The 26,677-nt window shown below is 35.7% G+C and overlaps 1 protein-coding gene across 2 annotated transcripts in view; it reads right to left on the bottom strand.

Annotated features, from left to right (window-relative positions):
- Positions 1–25,105, bottom strand: part of FAM98B (family with sequence similarity 98 member B) — a gene marked incomplete at its 3' end in the record, with an annotated part of 36,913 nt that extends 11,808 nt beyond the window's left edge. For both annotated transcript variants that reach the window (XM_079912592.1, XM_079912591.1), the window contains exons 1-6: positions 24,774–25,105; positions 16,571–16,716; positions 15,283–15,417; positions 9,734–9,912; positions 6,541–6,621; positions 5,826–5,942 (exon numbers count right to left, since the gene is read on the bottom strand). In XM_079912592.1, the coding sequence (XP_079768718.1) occupies positions 5,826–5,942; positions 6,541–6,621; positions 9,734–9,912; positions 15,283–15,417; positions 16,571–16,716; positions 24,774–24,844 (729 nt within the window). In that variant the 5' untranslated portion in view covers positions 24,845–25,105. The remainder of the gene's footprint in view (positions 1–5,825; positions 5,943–6,540; positions 6,622–9,733; positions 9,913–15,282; positions 15,418–16,570; positions 16,717–24,773) is intronic.
- Positions 25,106–26,677: the final 1,572 nt, after the last annotated feature.

Raw genomic sequence — 26,677 nt, 5'->3', positions numbered from 1 at the left:
TTATCATAGTAAGTAAGTCAGACAGAGAAAGACAAGTATCATATGATATCACTTATATGTGGAATCCAAAAAAATCGTACAAAAGAACCTATTTACAAAACAGAAATCGAGTCACAGATGTAGAAAACAAACTTATGGTTACCAAGGGGGAAAGGGAGGGGGGAGGGATAAACTGGGAGATTCGGACTGACATAGACACACTACTATATATAAAATAGATAACTAATAAGAACCTACCTTATAGCACAGGGAACTCTATTCAATAGTCTGTAATGACCTATATGGGAATAGAATCTACAAAAGAGTGGATATAGGTATATGTATAACTGACTCACTTTGCTGTACAGCAGAAACTCACACAACACTGTAAATCAACTACACTCCAATAAAAAAATTAATTATAAATTTTTAAAAAGAGTTCACTGTTTAAAGTTTTATTTTAAACTGAAAAACTTAACCATATTATAGACTAAAATTTCTGCACAGCAAAAGACATAAAACAAAAGACCACTGGGGAAAATATTTTCAACAAATAAAGCAACTAGCTAACTTCCTTAATATATAAAAAGCTCAATCAGAAGGAAAACAGGAAGACCTTAAGGGGAAAAAAAGACAAGACACAAATAGAAATTTCAAAAAAGAGGAAATTCAAATGACTAATAAGCTTATGAAAAAATGTTCAACTGTACCACTAATAAAAAATATACAAGTTAAAACAACTTAGTCTTTTTTAACCATCAAGTTAGCCATAAAATTGATAATATTCTAAATACTAAAGAAGCTAAAGTGAAGGCAAAATTTCATTTACCCTACTTGTAGGAGCTTAAATTCATACAAACTTTGTAAAAAACAATTTGGTGATGTGAATCAAGAGCATTAAGAGTCATAACCTTTCACACAGTAAATTTCCATTTAGGAATCCCTAGGAATCCATGGGTTTCACATCTGCAGACATGGAGGGCTGATTGTGCAGTTACATGGGACAACATGGATGAAACTTGAAAGCATTATGCTAAGAAGCCAGACATAAAAAGCCACATATTGTATGACTCCTTATATATATGAAATATCCAGAACAGGCAAATCCAAAGAGACAGAAAGTAGGTTATAGTAGTGAGTGTCAGAAAAGGAAGTTGAAGGTACAGCAAATGACCACTAATAGGTGCATGTTTCTTTTGGCGGTGAGGGAAACGTTGTGGAATTAGATAATGGCACAGAATACAGTGAATATACTAAAAACCACTGAACTGTACACTTTAAGATGGTGAATTATAACTCAAAAAATAAGAAATAAATTAAAAATCAATTTTAAAAGGACACCGAAATAGAACTTTTAGAGATATGGGACCATGATCACAATATATTCAGGGAAAAAAAAAAAAGCAAACTATAAAAGTATACTCAGTCCTATTTCAATACCAGCAAAGTAACAGAGAAACCAGATTAACCATACTAATAAACATGTATAATCTTTTTGAAGGGCAACTCTGGAGTGTGCATCAAAAGCATTATAATGCATACTCTTTGATCAAGGAATTCCACTTTTAGGAATATATCATGGACATGAACAAAAATTTAGCTGCCAAAAATTTCATTACAGGGTCAAAGGAGACAAAATTAAAGGAAAACTCAATGTCAATCAATAGAGTATATCTGTATGCAAAAGATTTTAAATGCTGTAGAACAATATTTGATGAGTCATTCAACATCAGACACATGAAATAGGGAGAATAAGATAAAGATATATTAAATTTAACAAGAAAAGAAAACTCAGGGTATAAATGTATATACTCACATAATCAATTGAAAAGGATGGCATGAAAGGCCAAAATTTGACCTATACTCTGAGAAAAAAGATATTTAAAAAATCTTCCGGACTAAGGGAAAAACAACAAAAACACAACCTCCTTGTCCTAAAACATGATGAAAAAAGACCAAGATGAGAAGATAAGATATCAAGATATTTCCTAAAGGTATTTTCTCAAACACACTAAATTATTTTTTTCAAAAAATATACATATACTACAATAAACAGAATGGAAAAAGGGGATACAGGTAAGAAGGGAACCGACATCTCAGAAAATGAAACTGGGAGCCAAAAATAGGGGTTAACTGTCTATTTGTGGAATAGTCTATTCTTCCAACCCCTGGTGCCATGTTGCCACTCCTCCTCCTCTGGCCAAAGGAGAATAATGTATAGAAAAAAAAATGAGGCTTCCCTTCTTGAAACACTGAGCAGCTACAGAGAAAAGACTTCTCCAAATGAGCATCAGGAATTTCCACAGCACAGGAGGCAGCTCCAGAGTCTGACATCAACAATCCTGATCAACGACTACAGTTCCCAATCAGTTTTTCAGTGTCTTCTCTTAAATATGGACAACAAAGGACCATCATGATTTGAAGAAAGCCACCACGAGAGAGAGACCAAGAAAAACAAACCAAAAATTGCCCTGGAAGAGACAGAAATAATTAAAGGGGGGAAAAAAAAACAACCTTTTTTAAAAAAAATTTTTCATCCCCATTGAAGAAGATAGCACGTTCATAAAACAAGAAAAAAAAACATGAAAAAGGAAAACTCAAGAAGCAAAAAGAATTCCTGGAAATGAAAAAATGATGGCAGAAACAAAAATTTAGTGCCAAGCACAAAATAAAATTGAGGACATTTCCAAGAAAGTCAATCAAAAAGGAAGAGACAGAAAATGAGAAAAAAAATAAAGCAACTCAAGTGGATCTATCCAGGGGGTCTAATATCTGAATAACAAGAGTTTCAGAAAGAGAAAACAAAAGGGAAGAAATTAATAAAGAGAAATATAAAAGCTAAGAGTCTACAGATTGAAATGCCCACCTAATGTTTAGCACAATGAATTCAGGAAGACCCAGACTGACATATGCTGTGAAATTTCAGAACTCCAAGGATAAAGAAGAGAGTCCAACCACCAGGGAAGTCCCTGTTTTTCTTTAATTAACAATGATTTTTCTTTCTTTTTTTTTAACAATGATCTTTTGATGTTCCTACTACCTCGTTCCTTGCAAAAACTCCTATATATCCTGACTCCTCCCTTACCTCTCTTCAGAGCAGTCCCTCAGAGTCATCTGAGAGGCTGTCTTCCAGGCTTAAGTCCTCAGCAAGTCTGTCAAATAAAATGTAACTCTCAAAAAAAAAAAAAAAAAGAAGAGGGTCCAAAAGCTCCCAGTGAAAAATAAAAGGTCATCCAAAAGGACAGGCAATGGCACTGGGTTTCTCAACAGCAGCACTATATGCTAGAAAACAATGAAGCAATGCCTTCAATATTCTTAGAGAAAAATGTTTTCTACCTAGAATTTTATATTTACCCAAACTATCAATCAAATGTGGCAGCAGAATAAACATTTTTAGAATTCAAGGGTTCAGAAAAATCACTCCTATGCACCCTTTGTTAGGAAGTTATTTGTGGACTTACTATGGCAGATTGAGGGAATAAACAATGAAAGAGAAGGCCATGGAATCCAGGAAATAGTGGAGTAGCCAAGGATAGGCAAGCAAACAGCCCAAACTGCAGTAGAAGGATACAAGCTTTTAGGAGGGCAAGTACAGAAAAGAGGACTCATTAGAATACTTGATTTTTAAAAGTATATTTAAAAAAGAGAAAAAGAAAAGAAAAAAGCAGCAGCCACATATGATAACGAAATACAATGCAGGAAAAAAATAAACTTCAATTAGAAGACACCTGGTAAACAGAATGGCTCCCCCGAGATCTCCACATCCTAATCCCTGGAACCTGTGAATATGTCACCTTGAAGATACAGATGTGAGTTAAGTTAGGGATCTTGAGATGGATTATCTGGGTAAGCCCAGTGTAACCACAAGGCTCCTGATAAGAGAGAGAGAGCAGAAGGCATGTGACAATGGAAGCAGAAGGAGAAAGAATGGAAGATCCTACACTATTGATTTTGAAGATGGAGGATGAGGTCATGACTCGAGGTACACAGGTGGTATCTGGAAGCTAGTAAATGCAAGGAAACAGATTCTCCCCTGAAGTGTCCGGGAGGAATGCAACCCTGCCAATACCTTCATTTTAGGACTTTTGATCTCTAGATCTGTAAGAAAATAAATGTGTATTATTTAAACCACGAAGTTTGTGGTAATTTATTACAGCAGCCATAGGAAACCAATGTGGGGCACCACATGGAGAGAGAGACCACCTAAGGGCCAAGATGACAAGTGAAGCACCCCAAGAAACAGTTAGCAAAACCCAGACATGTGAGGCAACCGTCTTGGATGTTCCAGCCCAACCCAGCCCAGGTATCAGTTGAATGAAGCTGCATAAATGACCCCAGTTGATACAATATGGGGGCAGGACAACTACCCAGTTAATCCAAAGAATGTAATAATAATATCTGAGAGTAACAGGCACAGATTTACCCTCCTACCTGAGACAACTATAAAACTGGACAACCCACGTGAACCAGTGATTTTCAGACACTGGACATCAAGGAGCACAGGACACAATGATCCCTCAAACAGGGGAAGCAAATGTTTTCCTATAATCATCCCAGCTTACAGTCTGGAGTGGAGGATCCCAGACGCCACCTGGGTACAGATTACAGACGTAAAATGGGAATGATGGGTGACAGCTCTCTAGAAAACTACCTGAAGAGATCCATATTTGGGAATGCCCCCACCCTCCAACCCTCTCTTCAACTGGAACACACTCCACAGCCTTAAGCCACCTTTAAGGTTTGTTCAGGCATCAGTGCTACCTGATTCATTCCTAAATCTTTCTTTCTTTTTTATTTTTTTCTGAAGAAAAAAATCAGTATTTTACTTTTTCGACAGTTGAATAAAAGGATTTAGACATATATCAAATGGGAAAAAAGGGTTTTAATCCCTCTGTGCAATAGGAAGAGAGACATACTATACTGGAAAGACTGCAAAGACCATGAGGAGAGAAACCAGAGAATACGTGGCCTCAGTCCCATCATTTCAGAACACAGGAGCAGCTTGTCTGTTAATTTCTTTCCTCTCAGCCTGGGTGACCTCTCACAAGCTTAACAGTAACAGGGAGTCTAACACTGCTTCTGAGCAGGTGCTTTCTGCAGACAGGTGCTATTTATCAGAGAAGATTTAGACAGGATAACATTGAGGAGTGATGTGTTACTTTAACCAGATTGCAAAGCTGAAAAAGAATAATGAACCTCACATTAGTTAAATAAACAAAGCGACAGTAAGCACAATAAGCAGAGAGGCATGATGCTTACAGAAGAGTCACCTCTTTTTGTGTACAGTGTGCCACATTGCACTTGCTGTTCAAATATATGTTTTAATAAATGTCCTTTAATGTGTACATGAAATAGAGTAGGCATTCAACTATTTGTTGAATGAAAATAACAATATATTATGTATAAAGAAAAATCTGATCTCATATCATCAGAAACAGATTTTGTCAACCACTACTTTTGATCTTTTGGACCAGACAGATCTTGTTGTGAAGGGCTATCCTGTGTACTGTAGGGTGTTTAGCAGTAAATCCTTCTTTCTTGACCAGTTGCTCACTATATCTATCTCACTATCACATATGATGCCTTCTTTTATGTATATCCTTGCATAAATCACAACATCTATGAGTTTTAAATAAATGTGAAAGATATGGGAAGAAATTAAGATATTTGCAAACAGGGACTTATACAAGACCAGGATCATTATTTAAGACCAGCAGTTGGCCTGGGCAGGAGCTTCAGACAGAGTGATAAAGTACAAATGTGGCATCGTTACCTAACAGACAAGAGAGCCTGAAGAGCTGTCACAGAGTACCACCTACAGGACACAAATGGAAAAACAGCCTTACCTTTGCTCTATCAGACCATCCAAAGGACTGCACTGTTACATCTAATCGTTTCATCAACATCCGCCGACGGCACTCATATTCACAGGAAAGGGCATCGTTGATTCTTTCCAGTTGTTCCTAAGGAATTTGGAAACAAAAATCATAACCTTTAGACTCATTATGCACAGAAAAGAAATTTCAGAATTGTGGTCAATACGTCCTATTAATTCAAAAGGTGGTACTTGATGGTCATTTTCTGATCCCATGAGACTTTACAGTAAATTATTTAGATAAAGATATTTGATAGAACATATAAAATATTCGGAAGATACTAAACATACAAATTAAACTCTACAATTGGTACAGTTTACCTGATCTTCAATCAAACATGTTAATTTACGTAAAACGTCTACTTGCAAAGTAGTCTGGACCAATAAGGAAAGAAAATACCAACAACTTCCCATCTTGTTGGCGTTGAGCTACTACACTTTTCAAATTACAACTATGCTAACATATTAGGGACTATAAATACTTTTGGCCAGGTTTTTTTTTTTAATTAATAATCTGAGTGAAGAAATGTTAGGACCTACTGTTCTAGAATATCATTCCATTTTAATTCTCCAATATAAAAAATGCATGCTACACACTGTAAAATCTAGATGTCCATCTATAAAATTAAGTCATATTCACTACTTTAATTACATAAAGCTAATAAAAAGGTGGGGGGGTGACTTACCGCCTGTTCCAGATTTAAATCAATTTTCAGCAGTGGTTTTCCCACGTGATTTTTCTGGACATGTGAGAGAATATCTTTCACCTAAAATTAAACATAAAAGATTGTGAAAATGTGTATCCCTAATTTAAAACGATCTTATTCTTGCTTAAAACACTTTGAATGCTAGAGAATGAATAAAATGTTAAAGAGAAATAGTTAAAATATACCTTCACATAATAGGAAAGAATATCACTACAATGCAGAGTATCTTTCTCAAAGAAGCATTAGTTACATTAATTCAAGCTATAGCACACCTTTTCCAGAGTAAGAAATAATGTACATGGACAATTAAAGAAGTAGCTACTAAAAGGTTTTATTATGAGAATCTATAATTTATATGTGAAATAAATTCAGAGTTTCTTCTTAAGATGGCACGCTCTTACATGCTGACAAATTCTCAAAAGGGATACTAAAACCTTTGCTGAGTATGTTGGTTTTACTCCATTAAATATTCTGTACACATTCCATTGTTCAGCAAGACAACACAGGAGAGCAAGCCCTCTCAATTAGTCGCCACATACACATTTCATTACTTTTGCAAAGCCACTGATTTGAATTACTTGAAACATTTTTATTTTGGTGAACAAGATTTAGACATTTGCTTTTGCTTCAGCAATATCAGAGGTCATTCAAACAGAATGAAATATTTACAGTTGCTTAGTTATAAAGTAACTAGAGAAAATAATCAGGAAGAGTTCACATTTTGAGGAGTATGAACCTTATTTAATGTTGGGGGACCTCTTTTAAAAAGAATTAAAAATTATGAACACAAAAGTAGCTTGGAAACTGGTGGTGGTAATGGGAAGTGACTGTAAATGGGCACATGGTTTCTTCTGAGAATGATGGAAATGTTCTAAAATTAGATTTTGATGATGTTGTACTCTGTAAATATACTACAATTCATTGAATTGTATACTTTAAATGGGCGAATTTTACAGCACTTAAATTATATCTTGAGAAAGCTATTTTTGAAAAATGAGCTTAGAAAGAACTTGTGCAAATTAGGGGGTCCCAAAGCTTAAGCTTTACATCACAGTAAAGCTACCACTACAACAGTGATTACTGACACTGCTCTTACACATTGAAAAGAATTATTATTTTCTTAAAACATACCATTTCTGTAGATTCCTCACTATTGTAAATACCTTCGATTTTGATATTTCATATACTACTAAAAGTTTTAGTCATAACCCCTTACTCAAGAGGGACTCTGAATGCATGCTTAAGTTTCTCACATATAATCACATTCCCTGTATTTCAACATTAGATAACAGTTTTAATAACTTTGAGAATCACTTGTGATAAAGAGGGAGTTAAGAGCAGACTCTGAGGTTGACCATCTGGGTTTGAAACTCCAGTCTACCACTACTACTACTTAGAAACTTGCTTGTCTAATTTATTAAATCTTTCAGTACCTCAATTTTCTCAAATGGCTGTTGTAAATAATAATATTACTACTTCATTATAGGTGATGTAAGAATGCAATGAGTTATTACATATAAACATTTAGCACAGTAAATGCTGTATGTGTGCTGTTAATATTACTATAATTACTTTAGATTTACATTTGAACAGCTTCGAGCTAAAAGATAATGATAAATTTCCTCCCCAATGGTGACGAAGTGTCTTCTGGACACATCGTACATAGAAGAAAATATGGAAATTTTTGCTTTTGATAGGAACTGAATGGAGAAGTAAGTCATTATAGGTAAATATTTAGCCATGATGGCCATAGTAACTACTACCTTATAATTAGCCTGCCAGCACTTGAACACAGGCATTACAGCCTGCTTTAAGCAGGGAAAAGAGGTTTGGGGGTATTTTTAAATTCTAACTGAAACTCATAAAAAGAAAAAACCTCTCTGGGATCAATATGTGTAAGCACTGGGAGATTACGAAGAGTCTAGAAATCTGTCTCAATTTGAAATAGCCCCAGATATTTTAGCCAACCCCAGATCATTCTTAATCCAGAGAAACAAATTCTGAAGAGCAATTTATTAACTCTACACCAGTGTTTCTGAGCTGGGATTCATAGGCTTATTCTTTGGTTTACAAGTTCTAGGGGAAAAAAAAAAGTTTTTATACTGTGTTTTCATCTTAATGATACTAAAATTCTCTGACATTCAGTAAGACAAATCTTTTTATTTTTCAGTTCATAAATTATCAATGCAAAGAGTACTTTATTCAAGAATTTAGTTTAAAACAGCATGTCTAAAAACAGAGTTTTAGTACCTATTCTTGAGGGTGAGAATTTTCTTTTCCTTAAAAATGAATCTTGTATTATTCCCCTAGAGGACTCCTACAGAACCTAGGAATTAAGCCAGAATTTGGTCTGTGAGAGTATCATTCTCTCTAATCGATGGCTTGACTGGGAACAAGGATAGTTTAATAACTGGAAAAAAAAAAAGCTAGAAGTACACAGGTTTTAGTTGTTTTTAACTACTCCATCAGGGTACTCATTCATTTATTCACTATACAACAAACATTTACTAAACACTTATCCACCAGAAATTGTGCATTTCTTTGCTCACTGCCAAAGACAACCACACTGCAATTCTATTAACAACATCCATTAAAAAGAAATTTAGTTTGCCTTTGACTTCATACGATAACTATACTTCTTTCATTATACCGTAATACAACCTTGTTTAGAAAAGGGTCCCTTAAATTTGCAAAAGGATTTCTATCAGCGCAAACCTTCACAAAGCCTAGCACTCACTCATTAAGATCCGATTCCTGAATATTACTTATAGTCAAATTAGGTCACATGCATATTAACTCCAAATCCAAAATTTAGTTTACACGAAGATAAATGTTTCTTTAAATAGAATGTATATCTTGTAGTTAAAGGAAATACAGTTGACCCTTAAACAACATGGGTTTGAACTGTGCTGGTCCACTTACATGTGAATTTTTTTCACTAAATAAAATTACAGTACTATCTGATCCACAGGTGGTTGAATTTACAAATGCGAACTGCAGATACAGGGGGACAACAGTGAAGTTGTATGTTAATTATCGACTCTGCAGAGGGTTAGCACCCCTAAGTCCCACATTGTTCAAGGATCAACTGTATTTTCATTTTTAATTCAACATTTACATATCAGCATTTAACTGAATTTGGGGGAAATGAAAAATAAAACAAATACAATACCTTTGATTCCACTTGGTTCAGCATAAGTGGAATGTCAGAAGTTGTTGACTTGGGAATACCAAGGGTATCGCAGATAGCTTGAACTTCCTGATAAATTTCACTATTTTTATCTAATTGAGAACTTTTACGTTTCTTGTTCTGTAATATCTGTAAAGCTTGAAGCTCTGTACTTAAAAATACTATAATAAGAAAAGGGAAAAACAAATAATGTTAAAATGCACAAGAATGCTTTAAAGATCCCACTTCTGGGTATACATGCAAAGGGAAAATCAGGATCTCAAAGAGATCTTCACTACCATATTCACTACTGTACTGTTCATAACAGCCTAGATTTGGAAACAACCTAGGTGTCCTTCAACAGACGAATGGATAAAGAAAATGTGGTATATGTATACAATGGAATTATTATCCAGCTTTAAAAAAGAAGAAAATCCAGCCATTTGTGACAACATGGATGAACCTGGAGGACACTGTGCAAAGAGAAATAAGCCAGACGCAGAAAGACAAATACTAATGATATCACTTCTATGAGGAATCGAAAACAGTCAAACTCCTAAAGTAGAAAGTAGAATGGTGATTGCCAGGCCGGGGAAGGAGGAAACAAGGAGTTTAGTTAAATATAAATTTTATATTCGTTAAATATAAATTTCTGAAGAACTGGTGATCTGTTTTATTGAAGTTTTATAATCAGAGGTACCGGGACTTCCCTGGTGGCGCAGTGGTTAAGAATCTGCCTGCCAATGCAGGGGACACAGGTTCAATCCCTGGTCTGGGAAGATCCCACATGCCGCGGAGCAACTAAGCCCGTGCGCCACAACTACTGAGCCTGCGCTCTAGAGCCCACGAGCCACAACTACCGAAGCCCATGCGCCTAGAGTCTGTCCTCCACAACAAGAGAACCCACCGCAATGAGAAGCCCGTGCAACACAACGAAGAGTAGTCCCCACTCGCCACAACTAGAGAAAGCCCACGCGCAGTAACTAAGACCCAACGCAGCCAAAAAAAAATAAATACGTTAAAAAATCAGAGGGACCTTGGCATAGTCCTCATAAGCAAAGTTTGATACATACTGGTTATATAAGATGAATAAGTCCTAGAGATCTACTTTACAGCATAGTGCCTATAGTTAACAATACTATATTGTACACTTAAAAATTTGCTAAGACAGTAAATCTTACATTAAGTATTCTTATCACAAAAAGAAATAATAATAAAGAGGGCAGAAGGAAATTTTTTTTTAAATAGTGCCTACTTGCAAAGAGTTTAAAGCCTAGTAGGAGAGACCCACCTGTACTTCAACAATTTTAAAATGCTTAAGAATGTGTAAGACTGATAAAATATTCTCTCTCTGATATGCACAGCTCAAGCCAGGGGAGAATGTATAGCTTTAACTGATCTATTAAGCAGATTGAGCAATTTGAAAAACTGCCTTTAAGACAGACCACCCCAGGCTGTTCACAAGTCCTTTCACTGTCACCATTTTATTTCATCCTTTCAACAGCCATATTTTAAAAAATCATTCAAAAATCTTAGATGGAAAAAACAAAACAAACAACACAAAATGGAAACAGACTCATATACACAGAGAACAAATAGGTAGTTGCCAGAAAGAAGGGGTGTGGGGGTGGGGTAGAATAGGTGAAGGGGCTTAAGAGGTACAAACCTCCAGAAAGAAAAGGAATCAGCCATAGGGGTGTAACACACAATATAAAATACGGTCAATAATACTGTAATAACCTCGTATGGGGACAGATGGTTACTAGATTTACCACGGTGACCATTTCATAATGTATGCAGATGTCAAATCACTATGTGGTACACCTGAAACTATTTTATGTGAACTCTATTTCAATTAAAAAAAACCTAAAAAATATCATTTTGGAAAGCAAAAAATTATCTTAAATCATTACAGTCTTTTTTAAAATTAACTTTTACAACAGTACAGTTAAGATATTGGGGTTTGTTTTTATTTGTTTAAAGTTATACACACACACAATTTAATACAACAGTTCCGACTTCAGCTGAGCAGAAAAAATATCTGAGAAATTGTTTAAAAGTACAAGTACCAGGGTCCCACCCTCAGAGATTCTGAACCAGTAGGTCTGAAGTAGGATCTGGGAATCTGTGTGGTTTTAGACCCAAGGTGACTCTCATGGGCAGGCAGGATCGAGAGCCACTAATATAAGATTTTTTCATGTAATCTATACACGATCGTCTAAAGAACCCACAAAAAGTTAAGACCAACATGTATCAAACTTTGCACATGAGGACTATGCCAAGGTCCCTGATTTTTTAACTTCATTAAGCAGATCACCAGTTCTTCAAAAATTTATATTTTGTGCAGAATCATGGCTGAAGTCTGTCTTTGTTCTATGGAAACATGCTGTATGTAACAGTACAAACAAGAGTTCAGTCTAGTATTTAAAATGCTAATTCTCACAGATGGGAAATAATACAGTGAAAAGTCTTCTTCCCACCACAGATCCTCAGATTCCCCCTCCCCAGAGGCAATCACCAGTGTTAGTTTCTTGGGCATATTTTTAGGCACGCGCACGTGTGTGTGTGTATGTATATATTTAGTATATGTCTCTACCACCTATGCACTTTTATTTCTTTTAGAGAAACAAGAGCATACGATACATGTTCCGTATATTTTTTATTTACCAATATATCTTAGAGATCATTCCATATTTACACATTTTATCTACTCTCATTCTAATGGCTATAGAATGGTATCACTGCAAAGATGTACCATTTCTATTTAACTACTACAAACAATGCCATAATGAACATTCTTTTCATATATCTTTGTACAGTTAGTATGAACTCCTAGTCATCGAACTGCCAAGTCAAAAGACAGGTGAATTTTAATTGTGTTATTGAAAATTTGCCTTTCCAAAAATGCCTTTTCATGCCTTATGTACTTTACATATTTTTCCAGTGAGCTTTTTTATTTGTATTTATTTTTTTGGCTGTGTTGGGTCTCCGTTTCTGTGCAAGGGCTTTCTCTAGTTGTGGCAAGCGGGGGCCACTCTTCATCGCAGTGCGCAGGCCTCTCACTGTCGTGGCCTCTCTTGTTGCGGAGCACAGGCTCCAGACGCGCAGGCTCAGTAGTCCAATGAGTTTTTATCTCTATAAAAGCTCTCCACATAGTAAGGAATGTGGCCCTTTTCATCTTACACATGTTGCAAACAATTCTAAAAGAACATGAAGAAGCTTATTATATCAGTATGTTTTAAAGGTAGTCAAACTAAAGATAAAGATGAAATAGATGCTGGTAAGATTGTGAATTGGTATAACCTTTCTGGAGCAAATTATGGCAATATATCTAGACCAGAGAATTTTTTTAAATGTTCATGATCTTTGTCTAAGTAACCAAAAATATGAACAAAAAAATTAATTTAAAATAGAAAAACTGGGACTTCCCTGGTGGCGCAGTAGTTAAGAATCTGCCTGCCAACGCAGGGGACACGGGTTCAAGCCCTGGTCCAGGAAGATTCGACATGCGGCGGAGCAACTAAGCCCGTGCGCCACAACTACTGAGCCTGCGCTCTAGAGCCCGCAAGCCACAACTACTGAGCCCACACGCCTAGAGCCCATGCTCTGCAACAACAGAAGCCACCACAATAAGAAGCCCACGCACCGCAACGAAGAGTAGCCCCCGCTCACCGCAACTAGAGAAAGCCTACACGCAACAAAGACCCAACATAGCCATAAATAGATATAGATAGATAGATAAATTAGAAAAATCCAAATACCCTCAAATTTGAAATCTGTTAAGTAAAAATGCCCATAACATAGAATGTTATGTAGCCAATTTAAATTATTTTTTCAGAAAATACTAAGTGATGGGAAAATGCTCACAATACATTAAATGAAGCAGAGGAAGAGCAGGAACTACATCTGTAACAGATCTAAATCTTATTTAAATATGTGTGTACAAAGGAAAAAGAGAAGGAAAAGGAAATACACTGAAAAGTTATTCATGATCCTCTCTGGGGAGTGAAATTATAAATTATTTTCTTCTTTTCATATTTATCTACTTTGTAAGATTTCTATGATGAGCATGTATTTTTTCAACATGTAACATAAAATTTACCATTCTAACTATTTTTAAGTGTACAGTGGCATTAAGTGCATTCACACGGTTGTATAACCATCACCACCATCCATCCATCCATCTCCAGAACATTTTCATCTTCCTCAACTGAAACTTTGTACTCATTTAACAATTCCCCATTTCACCACATCTCCTGAGTATGTATGTTTATAATCAGAAAAAACTATACCAACCTCTCTTATATCTCCTCTTTACTGTTATTTGGACCAGAAACTTATATTACCATTATTGCTGAGCTTCTCAGAAGCAAAGGCAAAAAGGGAAACATGATGATTTACACAGTTCTCACTGACTAACATAAAGAATTACAGATTACCTATATCTAAGGTAAGGATAAGGTAATCTAAGGATTACCTATATCTATATGCAAGTTCCTCATGGCCAGTGCTTCTTACCTTCCTTTGTGTCCCAATACACCTAAGGGTTACTGTGACCTCCCATTAGTAACAATGGTTCATTAAATCAGTGACTTACACTGAATGGGAGGAAGACAAGGAAATAGTGTAAGAAATGAGGGAAGGGCACATAATTTTTATCCTCCCCAAAACAAACAAGATAATTCAAATGTCAACACTTCCAACACCACCAGTAGTTAAACACATAAACATGGTTTCTGCTCTAATGAAACTAACATTTTAACACTAGAACATAGAGGAATATATCACATGCATCTTTTTATAAATGGTACAACCTAAAATAGAAATCTTCAATAATAGAAGATGTTAGAAAAATTCTTTCAAATAGTCACCGCTTGTAGAACTTCCAAAATAGCATGAAATTAAACTAACTGAATTTTTAAAAATTTTAAGGGAGCCAATATAAATAAATGGATGTTATTCATAGTAATTGTTTAGATATAGGTAATCTGTACTCCAAATTCACCCCTGATGAAAATAGGCCACACTCACTAAAATTCAAGTGGCACAAGAGCACAATTTTGTTTTTAAACTGATACATCCCTAATGCTTAGAGCAGTTTCTGGTACAGTAGAAAGGGATCAATGAATATTTTTGAACCATCATTCAGTGCCTATCATCTAATAATCTGCTTAGCAGCCTAGTTTCAGAGAGTTTTAAGATTAAATAGCAGTTTGGAGATCACCACTTTAGCCAATTAGTCATAAATGTAAAGAGATGAATTAGGTGAAGGAAAAATTACTGAAGTACCATACAAGTCACAAACACTGGGCATTCTATATTGGCCAAATAAATCATAAGTGTGAGAAATCTTAAAGAGTACTTTAGTAGAATTTATACTACATTTATATAAAAATCTGAGTTAGTTTCATATTTTAAGCCAAATATTAAAAACTTTCTAATACACAAAATATCTAATGATTCATTAATTAAAGTTCATAAATCTTGACTTGAAAGTAACACAAACCAGATTAAACACATGCATTTAAATTGTTCAAAGAAACATAACTTACATAGAAGTTTCAAACAGTCATCCTTCTTTTTTAAACGGTCTTTAATATCTCCTGATACGAGTACAGAATATGGACATGCCATTTCTTTTAAAAAGCCACTTATCTCAAGCTGGAAGCTTTCTAGATCATCTTTCCCTTTAAACAAGAAAAGGTATAAAACATTTACTAAATACTTACCATGTAATCTGATACTATCAAATCTACCACTAGTTGATTTTAATTTTATATTCAATTCCAAATTTTACTTTGACATTAAATCCTTAAATGTGTGACCCCAAAAGCTTAGGTCAAAGTAACCAAAACATATTTCTACATATGGAAAGCAACAATTAAATTCAAGAACATAAGTATCTAATCATGAAATTATAAATATTTTTATATTTAAATCTCTGATATCTTCCAATGGGCTTTCCATAAAAGCAGATAAAATGGAAATATTTTATGTTAGTAACTGAAATATTAAAAGCATTATTATGGCTATAATTATTAATTGGCTTCAGAGCAAATGATCCATTTCTATTGTATTTCTATGGATTTGGATAATAAATGCTATCATCAAATTAAGCCTCAGCGCTTATCTTTCTTTCATCATCTAATTATGTGGGAACTTGTGTCATAAGTTCTGAATTCAGCTTATTTTACTTAGCTTCAAGTGAATTCTATTAGATTTGGCAAGGAAAAAAACAATTTAGAAGTAAGGACAGCATCAGAAGGGAAGGCTACTGGTCTCCTAGCAAATGCCCCCACAAATTTTATTTTTCATTTTATTACATGTCTGAAATTCTACCAATCAAAGACCCACAGGAACTCCAGCTACCAGTACAGTAGTGAATTAAATAAACCTTGTGAGCTAGTACAGGAGTTTTTTATAAACGTATTCCTATGTGAATCCATGTCCTGAGTTATAGGTTTGGTAACACAACTTAAATTAGGGATTAAATATATGCATACTTTAGGGGAAAAAAACACCTTAATTCAAAATAAGCAGTATTCAAAACTTAAACTTTTTAAATAACCAAATTCAGACTCTTCTTTTTCTAAAGAACAATACTAAATTCAAGACAGCAGATAAACAATAATTATTTATAATTTTATATAAATTTAAGAACCAATTTTGGATTAGTCAATATAAAATTTAATCCAAAGATATTTAAATCACATATTGAAGTTGTTTGTAGTAATGACTTTTCTTTGTACAGTGAGCACATTATAGATAAAACTGTAAATCATAACCTATCATTTCATTTTACTAGTAAACAGAAAAGTAAATAAAACTCAATAGCAATACCAGCTGAAGTGATACTTTCTTCCAAGTTGCACAATGATTTTATTTGAGAGCCTAACCAAACACAGAGCTCTGAAAATTCAGGTGAAGATAGTCCACCCTCTGCTGCCTTTATAAGGGCTTGCTCTTCTAACAGTGGTCCCTTATACCTAGAAAGGAAGATATAAAAGGTTAAAACAAACAAACAAAACCCTAATACACCTAATACTTTTTAATCAACGTCTGCTGCCTGTCTTTGTAAATAAAATATTATTGGAACACAGCCAACAACTGTACCCATTTACAAACTCTCTCTGGCTGTTTTCCTGTATTTGTGACAGAGACAGTGTGGCCAGTAAAGCCTAAAATTTTTACTATCTGGTCTGTTACAGAAATAGTTTGCTGATTTCTGCTCTATATAATTAACATTTGACTTTGTTTTAAAATTTTTTAGTAAAATTATCAACCAATTTTAAGATAAATATTACATATAACAAGGTCAAATAGAATAGAGTCTAATAACTATAACTTTTCTTATTCTTACAAGAATAAGAAAAAGGTAATATAGTGAAAAAGGAACAGATGCAAATTTAAATTAAAAAAATTAAAACTGAGGACATATGAGATTTTAACCTTAACCATTTCTTTTATAATTTTATACTTTTAAACACTGCTACAAAGTGTATTTGAATAGAACCTTAAATTTTCAAACCATTTTTATATATTACCTTAATTGAATTTGATACCAGTTTTTACTTTTACTGTTCTTTCTGTAACTGAGCCTTTTTTCCCCCCACATTATTAAACTTGTAAGTTTTAGCACAGTTGATGGGTTTTAATCCATTGCATTTACTTTTCGTTTGATACTCAAATTGTCCTATCTCTGATTAGTGGGAGCACATTCATGTTACTCAATGAGTCCTTTGATTTGTCCCCATTATTCTTTAAATATTTTCCTTGCTTTCTATACAATATGTTCCTCCCCTATACCTGTAATCAGCCATTTCTCCAAGAAGCCCTGATTCTCTTCAATGGTATTTAGAATACACAATCTGGTCGTAAAGGTTAATCACTGTATCTGTACCTTTTTAAAAGAAATTATATCAGGAGTTCACACTGCTATTTCCAGTTCAAATTTAGAATTATAGGGTTTTTACCTATTTTGTTTTACATTTTTATTTATTTTTCTCTTACAATGAAAATTGTTTTTTATGACATTTACAGAATCCTAGTAAATATAAAAATAACATAAATTACATAGTTTCAGAACAGAAAAAACAGCATTATTACTAAAAATAAAATTAATGAAAACAATTTATATTTTTATCATTAGGATAGATTCCAGTAAGGATGTATAGAAAAACAATTCCTTTCCATGTGATTAAACCTCCTACTCAATACACTGATAGGTATTTTTTTCATTTTGCTTTTAATTTTTAGGGGTTTGTCTCTCTTTTTTTGTTTTGATTTCATTTTAATTTTGCTTTACAATTATGTAAAACATTTATACGGTTTCAAAGTCTAAAACAAAACAAGGTACATTCACACAATTCTAGCTTGCAATCTTAATACTGTTCCATCTAGTACTCTGTTTCCTCCCTTCCTCATAGGAAACCGTATTTATTAGTTTGGGGTTGTCAAACCATAATGTTTTAAAATATAAACATATATATACACAAAATATATATATATATATAAATGTATCTTTTTTAGATAAAAGGCAGCCTACTATCTACTGTTCTATTCCTTTTTTTAAACATACACATGCACAGACACATATTTATATATACTAGAGATCTGTAGAGATACTATTCAAACATTTTTATAGTTGTATCCACTGTCTGGATATACCATATTTTATTTGCTATGCCCTCACTGAAGGACATTTTGGTTTTTTGTAATGCTTTGCTATTAAAAAAATTGGGCAAATTTTTGTCAGTGTATATCTGGAATAGATTTCTAGAAGTAGGATCACTGGATCAAAGGGTAAATGGCTATCCAACTTTGCTGGCTAATGTTAAATTTGCCTATACAGGGGTTGTACCACTGAAGTAGAAGAGTATCCATTACCCATAACTTACCAAACATTTGACTCATGTCAAAAATCTGGATTTTTGACCATCTGGTATCTCAGTATAGTTTTAATTTACATTTCTCTTATGGCACGACTGTACATCTTTTGATATGTTTAAAGGCCATTTGTGTTTCTTTTTCTCTAAATTCTCTGGTCATATTTCACGAAGGGTGAGTAGTTTCAAAGCCCCATTTTGCAGATAAGAAATTAAGGCTCAACAAGGTTAGGATACCTGCCTTAAGTAGCAGGCCAGATGAATATTCCAATTCATCTACTCTTTACAGCAATGATTTGAAGTTATTATTATCCTAATTCTGTAGGACCAGAAGATAATATCAGAAGTTCAATGACGACACTCTGATTTAAATCCAGATTTGACCCCAAATGCTCCATGTGAACTCAAACTTCTGTCTACACTAATAAGGAAACAAAGTAAATAACCTGGCCAGGTAATGCAGCCAGGTAAAGACAGCTGGGACTAGACCAGTCTCTGCTCCTCCAACCAAGACTGGTTCCCCTGTATTACCTTTCTACCATATCTTACAGCACCTCTCATTGAGACTTAACAGTAAATATCTTATTTCCCCCTACATGTTTTCACTTCTGCAATAAAGCAATAATCATAAGCTCCTGAAAAAATGTAACTAATTCATATTATTGGTAAGTTATTTTTACTGAAATGCCAATTTTAAAATTCAGCAAAAATTTACTAAATCACCAAAAATACTAAATCCTGAATACACAAGCTTTAATGCCTCAGTTCCTCAAAATAGGTAAAAAGAAAAAGAAAAAAGAAATGCATTTAACAAACCTGAATATCTAATAACAATCATAATCATATAGCAACTAACATTTATAAACTAATCTTAGGCCAGTGCTATGTGCTGTATGTATATTACCTTATTTAACTGTCACAATATCCTGTAAGATAGGTATTATTATCATGCTTAGTTTGTTCTATAAATTCTTATTGAATTAGGAAAGTGCTACTCTTACTCCAAAGAGTAACTCCGAAGAGTAATAACTTAGTAGTAACTGGGGACACCTCCCCTAGGCCTAGACTCCCCCAGGGCCATGCACACTTGAACCATAGTTGCTGATCTGACACTGCTCTAAGCTGGGTGAACCAAACCTTCAGTCCAGTAGGGCCATTGGTAAACCTTCACAAAGACACAGCCGGGGTCTAACTTACTTTCTGTTTTCTATTTTCATCGGCCAACATATAAAATATTAGACCCTTTCTTTCCCCCTGTCATTTACCCACCCTACTGGCTTGCCTCTGATCCAGCTCTCCACTTCTTCCTGCTTTTCAAACTCTTCCATATGTTCCATCCATAAAAAACAACTCTCCTATTCTGTCAATGTCTTCTCAGAATGATTTATCCCTACTGCCTCTAGCTTTGGGTATTTTACTCTTAAGTGCCTGACGGTCAAATGGTGGGGTTTTTGTCCTCCTTGCTTCCGAATACAGCATCCATATCACTGCTCTCCCATTATCTTTTTTTTTTAAATTGAAATATAGTTGATTTACAATGTTGTTAGTTTCAGATGCACAGCAAAGTGATTCATTATACGTACATATATATCTATTTTTTTTCAGACTCTTTTCCCTTATAGGTTATTAAAAAACACTGAGTATAGTTCCCTGAGCTATACAGTAGGTCCTTGTTTATCTATTTTATATACAGTAGCATGTATATGTTAATCCCAAACTCCTAATTTACCGCTCCCCACCCACACACTTTCCTCTTTGGTAACCGTAAGTTTGTTTTCTATGTCCTGTGGGTCTATTTCTGTTTTGTATATAAGTTCATTTTTGTATCATTCTTTTTTTAGATTCCACATATAAGTGATATTATATGATATTTGTCTTTCTCTGGCTTACTTCATTTAGTATGATAATCTCTAAGTCCATCCATGTTGCTGCAAATGGCATTATTTCATTCTTTTTTATGACTAATATTCCATTGTATAAATACACCACATCTTCTTTATCCATTCCTCCATCGATGGACATTTAGGTTGCTTCCATGTCTTGGCTATTATAAATAGTGCTGCAATGAACATTGGAGTGCATGTATTTTTTCAAATTATGGTTTTCTCCAGATGTATGCCCAGGAGTGGGACTGCAGGCTCATATGGTAGTTCTACTTTTAGTTTTTTAAGGAACCTCCATACTGTTCTCCATAGTGGCTGCACCAATTTACATTCCCACCAACAGTGTAGGAGGGTTCCCTTTTCTCCACACCCTGTCCAGCATTTATTGTTTGTAGACTTTTTGAAGATGGTCATTCTGACCAGTGTGAGGTGATGGTAGTTTTGATTTGCATTTCTCTAATAATTAGAGATGTTGAGCATCTTTTCACGTGCTTTTTGGCCATCTGTATGTCTTCTTTGGAGAAATGTCTATTTAGATCTTCTGCCCATTTTTTGATCGACTCCCTCATTATCTTATAAATATCTCCCGCTCTCTCCAGGCTCAGGCCAGTCAGATATGCCACCCTCTTTCTCTCGTGGTTTTCACCTATCAATCTCTTGGACACTCTTCAACATTCCCTGTGCTCAGTTTTTCCTCTCCATTCCTATTTTTTTCAATTATACTGAGTTTCTTCGAAGTCCATATGTATACCCTTTCCAATACCCTGAGCTCTCAATTCCCTAACCTCCTCTTTTCCAACCTTTGCCACTGCACATAAGTAAGCCACACCCAGATCATGCCATCACCTGGAACTATGTCACCTCCGAAATCACTAACTTGAACATGTCACTCCCTGACCATAGCCTACTATCTATCCTTCCAGCTTGCTCTTTTGACCACACTTAATATCATCTCTACCTCAGTTCCTATGGTCCCTCCACATTCTCTGCATTTCCTAGCTTCCGGCTGTCTTCACTTTCTTCCCTGTCCAATTGAGATTCCAAAGTGTATCATTTTATTTTGTTGCTCAATAAACACCTGTTGAAGAAATGAATCCTTTATACTGTCATCTCCTTCAGCTCTAATAGCCAATCAAATCACTGAGACCAGTAATATACTTCTTTCTATATCCACTGCCACTGAGCAACCATCACTTCTTGCCTAGACTACTAACTAATTCTCCAATCTATTTTCCACCTTGCTGACAGAGGTAACTTTTCAAACTAGACATCTAATCCAGCGGTCCCCAACCTTTTTGGCACCAAGGACCAGTTTTGTGGAAGACAATTTTTCCACAGAGGGGGCGGAGGGAGGGGAGTAGGGGAGCTGGTTCAGGCGGTAATGTGAGCCATGGGGAGCAGCAGATGAAGCTTTGCTCGCTCCACGCTCACCTCCTGCTGCGCAGCCTGGTTCCTAACAGGCCTCAGACCACTACTGGCCCACAGCCCCAGGGGGGTTGGGGACCCCTGATCTAATCACTCCTTTTATTTAAAATTCTTCAATCATGTCGTATTGCTGTCATGACAAAGAACAAAATCCTCAACATGGCCTGAAAGGTGCTGCATGCCCTGTTCCTCGCTGATCCAATCTTCTAACACTGGTCCTTGCTCTCTGCCCTCCGGCTACATCAGCCCCCTTCCAGTTCTCCTAATATGGCAGATCCTTTCCACTTTAAGGTCTTTCATATTTTGTCCTCACTGTAAGGACACCTTTGTCCTCCTTTCCCAGCCAACTTCACCTAGTTAACTCCTACTCACCCTTCCTATTTCAACTCAAATGTCACTTCCTCAGTAATCTGTCACTAACCCCTAAGACTACATAGGTCCTCCTGCCACATTATGTCACCCTGTTCTTTTCCTTTGAAACACTTATTTTAGTTTATAAATATTTGTGTGATCATGTCTTTTTCTCCACCAGACTGTAAGCTCCATTGGGACAGGAACCAAGTCTGTTTTGCTCACCAATGACTTCTCAGAACAGCGTCCAATACAGAGCTGTGCTCAGTAAATATGTGAAATAAATTTCCCTCCACAATGGTGGTTCTCAACCTAGGCTGTGAAGCTTTTTAAAAATATGCATGCCTATATCGCACCCCTGAAGATCATGCTTCACACAGCTGGTGGTATATACCACACTGAAACATTTTTTTACAAGCTCCAAACATGATTTTGATGTATTACCAGGGTTGAGATACACTGTTCTACAAAAATCATAGATTGTCAGAACTGAGACTTCTGAAATCTGATCCAGCCTGCTCCTTTCACAGATTAGGAAACTAAGTTATTACTACACTGTTTTCGTTTATAATGTACTACATCACTAAACTGTTCTTTCACATAGATTTTCCCTTTTAATTCCTCCCTTTAATTTCCTATTTTATCTGATAAACTGAAGTACCTTCACTGATATCCTAAATGTTTTAATCACAACAGAAAATGCATTATTCACAGTCTACATGGAAATTTTGAAACGCATGTTCAATTACAACACATATTGTAAATAAACAATTACTTTTTTCACTTTTCATTATCATTATAGGAAAATTCAAACTTCAAAATCTTGTCCTTAATTATTCCAGGAAAAATCAGTTCTAAAGTATGTTTTAAATCAGTTCTAAACTGTTTTACTTTCTATAGTGAATAATCTAAAATAATTTTCCTTGATAAAAGCCAAGATTATACCAAACTTCATTTTTCAAAACACCTATAATATAAACAAATTCAAAGAATGAAAGAAAAAAAAAAAGCACTGACTTTCCAGTTTTCAAAAACTATTTATAGAATCCCACTAGTCTTATCTGGAATACTTGGGAGCTCAAACTATTTGGGTCCAAAACACTTTAATTATTTTAACTTTTTGTGTTGGTTACTTCCTTAACCAAGTTACGTGAAAATTTCCACGGGATTTCACAGAAGTAAAAATGCCCGCTAAGTAATCACTGGCTCTGTTCTTTCACTTGACAAATATTTATTCAGGATCTAGTAAGTGCAAGGCTCTGTAACAATGAGTCACTGCAAAGTAGGTACTATCAGGGTCCCAAAGAAGCAATTGATAGAGGAGCAAGTGCAGTTTTAAGAAAAATAAAGGGGGGCGAGAGGGTGGTTCAAGCTTCACGATAGTACTGCAAAGGCACAGCCTATCCTATCCAAGAAACTCCAGACGTGGCAGGGCACACAATTTTACAGATGGCTCCAATGTCTTTAATTAATGTGTATTTTTTTGACTTGCAACTATCTGGCCCTATGCTTACCTCTGTGCACTCTCTGCTTTGAACTTTTCTTCATTTACTTACCCATTCATCCAACCACTATTTACTGTAGTAGATCTGGTTGTAGGATGTTTTGGGGAACAAGACAAGTAAGGTACCTGTTCTCCTGGAGCTGACTTTTGTGTATTAGTGGGTGGAGGGTGGATGTTCAAGAGACAATAAATAAATGTTCAGGACAAGATAATTTGGGATTGGGACCCCAGGGCTGTGAAGAAAAACAGGATGAGGCTGAAGGAGAGACTATTTTGCATGTATTGATACCCATGCCTGCAAGTATTAACATCATTCCAGGAGCTCTCATAGCACTTAACCACCCTGAATTGCAAACACCCGTAGACTCTTTATAGTCCCCGACTAGGTAACCTACTAGTAATCTGAAAACTGTCTTCCTCCTCGGCCTAGCACAAATACGCATTAATGAATACAGATTAACACCAAATTAATATGTTGTTAATGAATGGAAGAAACGGTGAAATGAATGGACTTGCACTGAACTAAAACCCCTTTCTCGGGTCAAGGAAGCAGGAGATTCGCTCCCGCGCCCTAATTAATCCACAGGTTGTACAAGGTAGGAGACAACAGTCAACAGCTGCACTCCGGCTTCCAGCGCCTCTCCCCCGGAGCGTCAACAACAATACCACCCGCGGGGCAGCAACTAATTGCCCACAGGAGTGCTGCCAGCCGGGCCCCTCCGCGCCTTCGCCGCGGGTCCCGGCTGCGGAGTTCCGAGGCAAGTAGTTCGGAAGAGGGGGACAAGCGCCCCAGCTCTCCGGGCCTGCTCCACCCCCCAAGCGGATTTCTCTCCCGCCTCTCTCTTAACTCTGTCCGCGCCGGAGACAGCGAGGCAGGGACGGAGGCCTGCACCGAGCGGCAAGAGCTCAGCGAAGGCCCACGGGGAGGAAACTGAGGCAGCCATCGGAGGTACAGCTTACGTTTTCGGGGGAAAGGCGGCCCCAGGACTACTCACCCCAGTGCCTCTAGAGTGTCAAGCACGTCCCCCTCCATCGTAGCTTCGGGACCCGGTTCCGGCCCTCTCATGGTCCTTCGGCCCAAAGCTGTTCTGCGCTCTAAGGAGCCCGCCGGAAACTGGCGTCGCGGCGCCAAGGTTCCGGCCGGCTCTCAACCTGGACTGCCTAGGAGTGCCTCTGGCACTGGGGGACAAAACGTTCCCGGCCCGGAGGCAATTGGCTCTCCTGCCTAAAACCAACTTATGTAACAATGCTAACTTTTAAAAATAATAATAACAATAAATAGTAGAAATAAAAAGACTTCTTTGAGTTGTCTTAGCAAACATCGTGATTCTACCAAGTTCTCAACCAATCAGATTCCGGCTTTCCCTTTTTACAACAAAAATCCCTAAATGAAATATTAATTATCTTGAGCTAAAGTTGTACATAATATCATGTACCTAAACAAATAATTTTTAAATGAATATACACAACAAAGCTCCAACTTCAAAGAAAAATAGAGAAGGAAATTTATAACAAAATATTGTTTCATTATGAAATGTAGAAGATCAATGAAGTGATCAGATGCTTGCATCTATCTATAGAATCCTCTTCAACACACATACAGGCTATGTGTTGCACTGCTGACAAAATATAGGCGAGTTGTATAAAAACAAAAATTCCATCGGCAGAATAGGGTAGCTGATGTGCTTTCCCCAAATTGTGCTTTCCCCAAATTCTCCATAAAACTCCAAACAAACAAAACACAGTAGTCCCTCTGTGTACTATTTATGGAGAATTCAGTGTCTATCTAAAGAATACAAAATATATTTTAGGGTTCATATGTAAAAGAGTCAGCATAGAGCATAAAATTATTAACAGTTATATCACCCAAATGAATAACCAAATGAACTATTGAAAGTTGTGCAAAACAGTAACTATTGGTCCTTGTAAAGGACTGTCCCATGCCTCACAGAATACATAACATCCCTGGCCCTAATGCACTAAAGACACTAATGCTCTCACCTCCCAAATCACTGTTACAAATAAAAAGCTTACCAATAAATTTGTAAAATCCCCTGAGGGAAGCTTACACATAAATTTGAACAAATATCAATAATGACTCCTCTACCATATACCCAGGCTTAAGTATAAAATTATTTGCAGCTTAATGTATTTCAATTAATCTCTAAACCAAAGGTAGAGAATGTATGTTCTAAGTGGTTATTGCCTCTCTCAAAGAGTTGAAGTCATAGAAAGTACTATTCTTAGTAACCTTAGGAGACATCAATAAGGACATTTCATAATGATAAATGTGTCAGGACAACACAATGCTATAACAACCCTAAATGTTATAGGACCCAACCAGCCTCAAAATATATAAATACAAAACTTAACAAACTTGAAGGAGAAATAGGCAAATCCACAATCACAAAGGAAGATTTTAAACACATTAACTGATGTAATAAGCAGTAAAAAAAAAAAAAAAGAAAGAAATCAATAGACATACACAAGACTCGGAAAACATGATTTACAAATGTGATATAAGAATCACTGCTCCCCAAACCTTCAGAATATGAATTTTTTCAAGTTCATATATGTAATTTATAAAATTGACTTTATACTGTAACTGAAAGTAAGTTTCATCACTTTCAAAGACCGAAATCATAAAAAGTATGTTCTGTGACCACATTAGAATTAAACAAGGAATCAATAAGAAAAAAAGAAAACTAAAAAAGTCCCCAAATATTTGATGTTCAGAATTTAAGGAATGCACTTCTAAATAATCAGATTAAACTAGAATTAAACTAGGGATTAAATTAAACAACAAATGGATATAAGAAAATATTTTTGAACTGAATGGTGATAAAAAATACCACATCAACATGTGAAAGATGCAGGTAGACCCATTCTTAAAAGAAAA

Source organism: Stenella coeruleoalba (assembly GCF_951394435.1).
Source record: "Stenella coeruleoalba genome assembly, chromosome: 2".
Taxonomy (NCBI): Eukaryota; Metazoa; Chordata; class Mammalia; order Artiodactyla; family Delphinidae; genus Stenella; species Stenella coeruleoalba.
This window is presented reverse-complemented; position numbering and strand designations above follow the sequence as displayed.